The sequence below is a fragment of the Folsomia candida genome, unplaced genomic scaffold (assembly GCF_002217175.1).
Source record: "Folsomia candida strain VU population unplaced genomic scaffold, ASM221717v1 Fcan01_Sc019, whole genome shotgun sequence".
Taxonomy (NCBI): Eukaryota; Metazoa; Arthropoda; class Collembola; order Entomobryomorpha; family Isotomidae; genus Folsomia; species Folsomia candida.
Genome location: NW_019091211.1, coordinates 1,968,043 through 1,978,486, shown reverse-complemented (window position 1 = coordinate 1,978,486; position 10,444 = coordinate 1,968,043). Strand labels below are relative to the sequence as shown.

The window sequence follows — 10,444 nt, the reverse complement described above, 5'->3', positions numbered from 1 at the left end:
TTTTAAATTATGATGATATGGAAACTCGTAATGAATACCCTCAATTATTTAAAAAATCGTCAGAACCATGTCACACACTTTGAACGGCCCTAGATCCCCTATCTTGAATATATTGGGTAGTCAGACAAAGTTGAATACGGAAGGAGGAGACGCAACGGGGAGGAAAATGTTTACGGGAGGAGATAGTGCGGGGAGGAAAATGTACACGGGAGGAGACGAGCGGGAGGGGTTGGGCGGGAGCATATGAGGGGGAGGAGATGAGCGGGAGGAATTCTCCCATCACCCGTTCAATGTGTAGGCATATGCAATGTCAAGGCTAAGCTGGCTGACAATATAATCCCGGCAAGTTTTACGTTCATGTGGGTAGCATGTCTCGTCGTCGGATTAGAGTGGAGGGCTGATCCTACCAGCATGCAATTGGTTAACACGATACATAACCCGAGAAATCAACGTTTCAAGGGTAAGGTAGACAAAATATGCATAATTACTTGTATACATATGTATTTTCTTTCCTTGAGGTACGTATTCAGGATGGAGTTTTCAGTTGAAAATTACTTTTGATTAAATTCCGCTCGAGTTAAGCTTGAGTGATACTCAGCTTTTCGAGCGAAACTTAAGTAGAATTTTTCCACACGAGCAGTTTTCGCTCGATTTAATAACATTTGGTTAATAAGGCGGTTAATGCACAATTAGAACAAGTGAAACTAGTTTTTTTTTAGCTCAAAACCACTTATGAGTGAAAATTGAGTAAAATACATATGCATGCGTGGAAAAGTTGTATTTTCTGCCCACTTACAAATTTCGCTCAAGTGAAAGATTTAGCAGAATCTGAGCAAGTTGCCATTTAGCGTGAAAACCCTTCCTGAGTACTAGGTTTTTAAACAGCTACTAAATAATGTAGCTTATTAATATTTATACTTCACATAGGTAATCAAAACTCTCTTGGAACCATGAGGCTGATCGACATAGCATTTTCCTTAGTATATCTAACAGCCTATATCATATTTCCCTTTGCCATGATTATTTTACTGATTTGGCGACCCTGCCAAATGCCACTTCTTGGATCGCTCATCCTGCCATGGAATGAATGTTCGAAACCTATGTTGCAATCGGATCCCTCATTTTTAGTAATCCGTGTACTAATTCTCATTTGGGAAGCTATTCTAGCCTACCACCACTACCTTAATGCAGGACACCACGCAGTACACGTCCTTATCGCAGGGATACTCTACTTATGGGAGAAATCGTCCAGCGTCTTCGCTTGCCCCGACACAATAAAAAACAATGGTTTTCGGAAGTTGCAGGTGTTGGAATCTATACTAAATTCATGCATTAGACGGACTCTGCTGCCCACGGTGCTGATTGTGTGTCCATCCATGCAAATTTTGACAACCTTCGTGTTTATCAAGTATAATGATACGATGTCGTCATCCCAAATGATATTCGTCAGCTTGTTTGCGGTAGACACGTTTGTCCTGAATGTGCTGTATTCCACCGGAGCGGGGGTGATTTACAGGAAGAGCAAGGTATACCTTGAGGGTCTTAGGGATCAGGTGAAGGCGAAATTTGAAAAGAGGTTGCTAAAATCGTATGTATCGCTTAAGGTAAAATTTGGAACTAATTTTATAGATGAGTCGACCACTTTGGTAATTCAGCACTTCTGTTCAACCGAAACGGCTAATTTGTTACTTTTGTTCTAAATAAATGAGGTGTGTAAAAAAGTTAGAAATCTGTTAGACCAATGGAAATGTATATGTAAATTAATAAGACGATTTGTTCTGTTGCTTATGGGTTTGAGGGGTAGCATAAATTAAAAATAATACTTAATTAATTTTTTTTATTTGTTGGACATCTGGAGAATTTTAATTGATAACAATTTACGGTGTTAAATGGGTATGCATTTTCAGCATTGGTGCGGTGGGCCTTTGACGTGTTAAGGAGAATTTAAATTTGATACATGTACAGCAATCTGCTATTATAAGGACTTCATCTCAATGGTAACTCTCCTAAACTCAATACAATAAAATTTGATAAATAAGTGGAGCATTAAAATAGCATCGATTCATACGCAATTTTGCAGCAACGATTTATAAAGTACGAAAGACTATAATTGTAAGGTACATATTTAGTATTGTTTAATTGCATCAAGTAGTAAGTAAATGACGTCTTGCTTGCCTTAGGAGGAGAGCTTCACTACTTGCCCCTCTCATATTTCAATGCCATTTGGAAATGTTATAGCCTCTCATGAATGATCAAGAACCTCAAAATGGTTTGATGCCACAGCAACAATTATGCCCCCCACACACACGCACACCCACTCAGAGGGGTCAAAAACGGAAATAAGCTGGTTTTCATTCACTCAAACCCTCACCAAAAGCCAAATTTTACTCGGATTTTGAAAACTCTTGCTTCCTTACATATGCCCCGGGCACAATTTGATTTGTCACGAACTTTTGAAGAGGTTGATTTTCGCAATTGTTTCGAATTTGAGGGGGTGAAAATGTGGCCATGGCATCAAGCACTTGTGGGACATTGTTCACTCATTGTACTAAATACTTCTAACATATCCAAACGCTTCGAAATCTGAGTGACAAGTAGTGAAGCTCCCCTCCTCATTTATTTGCATGCAGTATAGAATTCTGAGACAAGCCAGTCTTCCAAGAAACCAAAATCAAGTGACGACAGATGCACTTGGTTGTAGGTTGATCACGTACATCTTTTCCAAGAATAAACCAGTTTTGTCAGTTGCAGTTTGTATAAATATCACAATCTCTACCATATAAGTCAGTTAATCCTACCTTTGTTGCGACATCAAGCGAATCATAGGTACACATTTTAGGTACTTGCACACCGAGTAAATATGGTTTTCATCAATTCTCTAAGTATCATTCTTGTAATTTTGACGAGTAACATTTCACACAAGCAAAAAGTTACTGCAGAACCTTGCTTTCGTGTAAAGACAACCACGCCCAATCAACCAAGTTGTACAGAAGGGGACAGAAATTGTACGGTTGAGGTGATTAATGAAAAGTGTGATTTAACTCAACCATCATCCGAGGGGCCATTTTTTCTTCCTAATCAACCAATTCGTCAAGATATTCGAGAAGGACGTCCCGGAGTTCCGTTAAAAGTTGAATTCACTGTTAAAAACACGACATGTCACCCGGTTCAGGACGCCCAAGTCCATGTATGGCATGCCGACGCGCTTGGTGTGTATTCTGCATACAGCGACTATTATCCACTCGGAGATCCAAGTAAGCAATTATATACATAACTTTGCTAAATTAGGATACACATTTTAAAAGCGTAAATATGCGCATTGTATGTTAAATTGGTGTGTCATTGTATTAACTATTTCATATACATATGTATGTACATATGATCTTATAAATCTATTATAACTCTGTTATAAATCTGATATATTACCGCTTGGTATTAAAAAATAATACCAAGTGGTATTTAAATACATATGACTCTACCACAGTGGTATTGATAAATAATACCTTATTGTAATAGCTTGGTATTGGAGTTTTGCCACATCGGTAACAAATTTTTACGGACCGGCCTAATTTTAATAGCACATGGCAATAACCCTAATACCGAGAAATCTATACCTGCCTGACTATACCAGGTTAAATTTCATGCGGTGTACACATATGATAAACCTATGTATCGTTATTAAACTGGGGTAACAATTACTTATGTATCTACAGACATAATGGAGGTCTCTAAATAATGAATAATTGTTGTGATCAAATTGCATACATACATTCAGATGCATTTAAGTAACTTTAATGAAAAAGTCTTCTCATACAAATTTCCTACCCAGGTTAATATAAGGACTAAATCAGTATATCGTATTTAGGTGCCAAATTACAGATCACAGGGCCGCACGCTGAACCAAGTGAGGAGGCGACTTTTCTGAGAGGGATTCAACTCACAGATTCGAACGGACGGGCGAAATTTGAAACTATTTATCCAGGCTGGTACCACGTCCGGACACTTCATCTGCACTTAAAAGTCACCCTCGCAGGCAAGGACAAGTACACTGGCGAGATTTACTTTCCGGATTGGCTCACCGACAAAATCGCCAAGGTCGAGCCTTACAAGAGTCATGATGAAAAAAGATTGAAAAACGACGATGATTCTCAATTCGTTCGTGAAAATGGAGAAGATTTGTTGATGACACCAAAGGGAAACCTTGATGATGGATTTGAGGGTCAAATTGAAATCATAATTTAGAGTATGAAAGTAGTGCGGAAGAGCTGTGTTAATAATGATGGCGACAAACTAAAGTGCTTGTAAATTAAGAATAATCAGCGAGACGAATGTTATGAAATTTATTTCTTTTAAGAAAAATAAAATCTAAGTAGATAGTTATATGATTTTGTTAAAAATAAATTATGTTCCATGTATGATAATTTACTACATTCTATTTATGTCACACAATCCAAAAAAAGCATCGCTAAGTTTTTCTTCCCGAGTATTAAAATTACGTATTTACATACAGAAAAGCTCCACCAACTTACCCAAAAACCTTCCTCCCATAAGGAGAGTTGGTACTGGGGAGCAGGGTTTCGGTGATGATGAGACGATGACGAGCATGTAAATATGTAAATATGTACATGTGTAGATTGTATTATTTGGTCAAAATGGTTTAAACAATGAATTTTATTCCATAAAGTTAATGAGCAATGAATTAAAAAATGAAAATTTATAATTTATACAAGCGTCAATTATTTATACAGGGGTTGAGTATCAAAATGCATTTTGTTTAGAATTAATTTAATAGAGAATCCTGAAAAATACATATTTCCACGTTATCCACATTTTCCCAAGTAATGATAACAGTAAAAGTGTATCTTGCTAATAATCAAATATCCGTTTTCACAGTTAAATTAAGTATATAAAAAAATATATAGACTGACCATATAAGCAACAAGTATAATTCTAAATTTTTGGGTACAAACATTGCATGATGTACACATTATGAATAAATAATTATGAAAAATTGGCCAACACGGCAGCAACATATTTAGTTTCAAAATCATGATAATTTTTTAAAATAGTTTATTAATCTAGCGAGAGCTTATAAAAAACCTACAGTGCAGACTCCATATAGCCCGAGTCAGGGACATAGTCCCTGAATCAATAAGTCAGAGCCCACTTCTAATTTTTTTCCGACCGACATAATATCACCAACTTCCGTGTTGTGGATGGTTAAAAGTTTGTTAGATAGTTTCTACTATTTGGTACCAAATTTTTGAATTAGTTACAAATCATGTGCCTTGACCACCATGACCAGTGGGCTTCTTTAACATCATGAAGTTCTAAGCTGTATGCATGTTGGTTTTCACTTTTTCAGCCTCCATATCAAATTTCAGCTCAATATAACGATTTTGAAAAATCAGTATGGGTCACCCGATAGGGTCACTCTGGTTGCACTTTGCTCACTTTTAACTTCATATTCTTTAATTAGAAGCCATTAAGTATCATTGTGCCGGATTCCATCTTTTTAAAGCAATTTCTAAAAATCGGTATGGGTCACCCCATAGGGTCGCTCCTGATAACAATTTTACCAATATCATATCATATTCTTTCATTAAACCCCATAAGCAACCTCTCCACCAAATTTCAGTTCGATATGATGGTTTTTAAAAACCGGTATGGGTCACCCCATAGGGTCGCTCAAGATGAAAATTTTTCCAACTCGAAGTCATTTTTATCTAGTAGGAGCCATTAGCAACCTCTGTGCCAAATTTCAGCTTTCTACGACAATTTTGAAATTTTGGTGCATAAGACCCCACCTACTCCGATGACCCCCACCGGTCAATCACTGGACCGATTTCGCCCATCTTCGAACTCGTTTCCTAATTTTGTCCAATATGCATGTGGTAAAAATTTCAAGTCAATCGGTTCAGCCGTTTTGGCTCTATCGTGCCGGACAGACAGACGGACGGACATGACGGTTCCATAAGCCCTGACTCGGGCTAAAAATATTGGCATCGTAATCTATTGTATGACAGATAGCTACACAAAAGGTATTGATTATGATTTATTTATACACGAGTCATCCTTATATTACATATGTCTCATTAAACTTTGAAATAATGTATTTTATACAATACGTGCTTATTCAATTAATCCTAAGCATTTCGTTTATTTAACAAGTTAATATGTAAGTATCGGAAGGGCTGGATTATTTACTTATTTCGAGTATGGACGGAAACTATTTAATTTTATCATGGTGAATGCTATGTCTAAAATTATGCAGTACATGTCAGACTTTGGCATTAAAAAAGATTTCTGCTTCCTGTATTGCTAATTTTACACTACTTAAACCTAAGGATGCGATTTTTTAGTCTTCGCAAGAACCTATCCAATTTCAAAAATTGTTGCTTATGGGTTAAGTGCATCGATTAAGTATTTTGAATCACAATTGTAAGAATAATTTCCTTGTATTGTATATTTAATATACAGTAGTCATTTTTTTATATACAACGTTAAGCTGAACTCTAGTAACCTTTAATTTCTTATTATTTCGAAAATAAATACCACAAATTTTCTACTACTCAAAGCTGCATAATAATAAAATCTACTATTTATAATCTTAACAAAATAACCAATACAATTATACACATAAATTTAAGAATTTATCTGCATTTCCGCCCACTTATGCGACAACCATAACGAAAATGATATAAAATTTCGAAACATGGTGACCAAAAGTATGAAAAATATTAACATCGTGACACCCACAATTGCACCCATTATTGCATACATTTCCACATTGCTTCCCCACTTAACACTGGCAGGATACGTATAGCACACCATCACCAATACGACACCAATAAACAAGAAGTTAACCAATTCAAGGTGACAATTTTTAAAAATTAACAGCCCAATCCTACCCACACGTCGCTCACTTCTCACAGCAAACTTCACACTGGAGTAAATTATGGCCAGCGTTGGTTTTGCAATGTGGCAGAAGATTAATGTATACGCAACAATGATAATGACGAATTTTGCGTATTCATTTTCTCCTCGAGATGACCCATTATAATGTTTCACTACACTCTCAAAGACAAAATAGCAGCCAAGGTAAACCCCCATTAATCCATATTGCAAAAATATTCGCAACCAGGAGTTGCAAATTGTCAGCAGGATGTACACCTGAACTCCGGAGACACACGCGGACGCCGCCACGAGTGACGAGACCGTTACGTCGTCAACCCATGAAACGACAGAGTACGGATCATGACCAGTCGAGAGGGTAAAAGGAACCGTTACCATGGCGACCATGAACACGGCCAAGGCCAACATAAACGTGACATAGATTCGACCCGTGAACTGGGCGTGATTTTGCCCCGATGTTATGCAAAAGTTTGGCATGATCCGTCTCACCCTGAGCAACTGATGGATACATTTCGTGAATTCCATGTAACTGTAGGCTGCCGAGTAAATGTAGCGATTAGATAACTGTGCAAATGCTTCTCGATTGGCTGAGTCATCGACTAATGTTGGATTTTCTGTGATTTCATTGATCACATTTTCCAGGATGTTTTCCAATTTTACGTATCGTGTCCTCGTGTAGAGTTGAGTGCACGTGTTGTCCAAAAATAGGGGGATATGCAAGCAAGGAAAGATTCCTTTGGTGCAGTGTGTCTCGTACATGGCAAAAATTGAGGATGCCAGACTGGCATATTGATGCATATCGGAATCTCCATGTTCTTCTGGTATCTTATTAAACCTTTGCAGTTTTAGATTAAGGACACGGCTTAACTCGAACAAAAAGCTGTCTTGCAAGTTTAATTGGGTGAGACAATCGAATACCTCGCTTTGATAGAGGGAATGCATCGTCACAGTTTTGCAGGGACCCAGGTCCTGCGAGATTAAACCGTAACCTTCTAAAATTGAGAGGCATTCGGGGACGGACGTAGCGGAACCACCTACCAAATTGGCTAACAATTCCGTCATAAAAGTAGTCAGTATGGAGGACTTGATCTTAATTGGACAATATGACAAAATGCACAAGACCGAGATGACCGTAACGTCTAGTTTCGTCATAATTTGTGGGATTGGAACGACCGAATATTTATACGTGGCCGTGGTACAATTAAACTTGACGCGGTCGATATGGGACAAATATGTTTCGGAAAAGTGAGCCAGGTCGTGGACTTGATTATCATTCCGGTAAATTGCGCCAGCTTGGGTAATATAGAGCGGAAAATTTAGCAATTTTGTGGCAAAGGTGACCGTAGAAGAGGGATCATTTAAAGGAAAGCCAAAACTGGAGTTTATTAACTCCACGGCGTCGCTAGAAATTAGAGGGTTCAACTTAAATCTCTTGGCTACATTAGGCAAATTGACTTGGGAAATGGTGGTAATTAGGACAACAACTTTTTGTCCGGTTGAATGTATTCCGGCAATATTTTGGATAAATTTAGCCATTTCATTGCGCTCTTCTGAGAGGACGGAGTGGTCAAGTGTCTCATTTTGTTCGTCGTTCCGTAATAAAGGGACGGTATCAGGGATGGAAATTTCTGATTGAGTGGGAACAATTTGGCCGCTTGAAAGCTGAAACGTTGCCAATTTTAGCTTTTGAACTAAATGTTCCGTATAACTAAAGGAGGTTTGATTGCCCTGATTAAGATTATCATTGTGCATTTTAATGGGACAAAATTGATCCAAGTAATTGTCAAGTACGACCAAAATTTCGGGACAATTGGACACCGACATTTTGTTTAAGACGAGTCTGAATAGCTGGGTTAATGACATTCTGCTCACGATATTTCTACCGTCGGTAATCTTGCTGAGTAAAGATGACCGTAATTTCATTCGATTGGAGGCATCCAACCAAACTGTTCGGGTTAAATGGTGACGACTTACGAATTCTTGGCAGATGGAAGATTTACCAATTCCAGAAGTTCCAAAGACTCCGACGACGCTGTAGTTTTCTGTCAGATTGCGAAGATACGCAAGTTCTGCCTTTCTTCCGATAAACTTGGTCAAGTTGTGGGGAACGCGTCCCTCGACTTGTTCAGTTTCCATGGTAACGTGAGGTACAGGTGGACGAGTCTGCCGGGTGACAGCTAATTAAATTAAATTTAAGAATAAATTATTTTCCATTTATTAATAATTATTTATTTCGGGGTATTCACGTCATGCAAAAACGTCGCTTCACAACATTGCAAACTTGCAGTTTTTGCGAAACCGATGTCGTGAGCGAGTTATTTTAAATGAAAATATATAAACTTAAAAAGAGACGAGAAATGCAAATTCACTTGGCGACGAGTTTGCAACAAATATTTTACGACGATAATAAATGCGATTTTTTTTACATGTTTCATAAAAAATAAAGGATTCTAATTGCTTGTCGTATTACAATTTTTCGCAAGCATCGCAAAATTGCGAAGATACATATTTTCAGTCAATTTTACAACTTTTACGAAATTGACGTGAATGCCCCCACCATCATTAGAAATAATTATCCCATATATTTATACTTACAACTCGTTGACTTCATCATTTCCAAAATCGATTCAGCACTAGGCCTCTCATCCGCTTCAACTTTCGTCATGCTTATCACCGCTAATTTTACCCAGGTCATAAATTCTTGCATGTCCTTAAATCCAGTCCACTCGTACCTACCAGTTCGAACCTTGTCAAATGCGGTACTTCGTTCCTTCGCATTTTCAAACGCGTACAAAATTTCCAAAAACATTAATCCGGCCGAAAACATATCACTTTTCTCACTTTGCAATTCACCCTCCGGACATTTATATAATTCCGATCCAACCCTTTTCACAATTTCGGCATCACTTGCAATAAACACGGCCAAACCAAAGTCGCCAATTTTAACGGTAAGTCCAGACTCGGATTCAATCATGAAAATATTGTCCGGCTTTAGGTCTCTGTGCACGATCCCTTCTCCATGAATGTAACGCAGTCCGTTAAGAATTTGCGGAATTATGCTTAATTGGATGACATCTCGATGGTGCACTTTTAACCCCTGCGTGGGTATTTTATCGCGTAAATAGTCCTTTAAGTTTGTCGAACAAAGCTCCAATTTAATGAAGAGAAGTTGCGAATTACTTGCTGAGGTGACCGACCTCCAGCCTCCCTCCTCCTTTGCACCTTCACTCCAACTGTCAAAATATCTGTTCACGTTGGGATGACTCAACTCTATCAAAATATTTACTTCTTTTATTAGTTGAGCAAGTTGTGCAGAATTTTGGATGCGAAGTCGCTTAACGGCGAATTCCTTTCTTTCCAGTTGCCCATATGCGTGATAAACTTGACCGGAAGATCCGGAAGCGATTCCTCCTAAACATTGGAGATCGGTACGGGTTGACCAGACCATTTTGGGATGCAAAGAAAAAAAGTGTGAGCTCTGACTGACGACTGACTGTATGTGGCTGCTGGATGAAGAATGATTCATCCA

General features: G+C 38.1%; 2 protein-coding genes across 2 annotated transcripts; one reads left to right on the top strand and one right to left on the bottom strand.

Annotated features, from left to right (window-relative positions):
• Window positions 1–2,779: 2,779 nt before the first annotated feature.
• On the top strand, window positions 2,780–4,724 carry LOC110857783. The gene is made up of 2 exons (XM_022106396.2): window positions 2,780–3,254; window positions 3,866–4,724. Exons 1-2 carry the CDS (start codon window positions 2,861–2,863, stop codon window positions 4,240–4,242), a joined length of 771 nt encoding a protein of 256 aa, XP_021962088.1. The 5' UTR covers window positions 2,780–2,860; the 3' UTR covers window positions 4,243–4,724.
• Window positions 4,725–5,887: 1,163 nt separating this feature from the next.
• On the bottom strand, window positions 5,888–10,413 carry LOC118438329. The gene is made up of 2 exons (XM_035858299.1): window positions 9,511–10,413; window positions 5,888–9,092 (listed from the first exon to the last, which is right to left on the bottom strand). The coding sequence occupies exons 1-2, from the start codon at window positions 10,361–10,363 to the stop codon at window positions 6,646–6,648; spliced, it is 3,300 nt and encodes a 1,099-aa protein (XP_035714192.1). The 5' UTR covers window positions 10,364–10,413; the 3' UTR covers window positions 5,888–6,645.
• Between the last annotated feature and the right edge of the window lie 31 nt (window positions 10,414–10,444).

What these genes read in the sequence shown, in the direction of transcription:
- LOC110857783 (XM_022106396.2), top strand. Translation starts at nt 2,861, where the DNA reads ATGGTTTTCATCAATTCTCTAAGTATCATTCTTGTAATTTTGACGAGT. An exon ending in TTATCCACTCGGAGATCCAA is followed by an intron (nt 3,255 to 3,865) that starts GTAAGCAATTAT and finishes TATCGTATTTAG; the next exon opens with GTGCCAAATTACAGATCACA.
- LOC118438329 (XM_035858299.1), bottom strand. Translation starts at nt 10,363, where the DNA reads ATGGTCTGGTCAACCCGTACCGATCTCCAATGTTTAGGAGGAATCGCT. An exon ending in AATGATGAAGTCAACGAGTT is followed by an intron (nt 9,093 to 9,510) that starts GTAAGTATAAAT and finishes TAATTTAATTAG; the next exon opens with CTGTCACCCGGCAGACTCGT.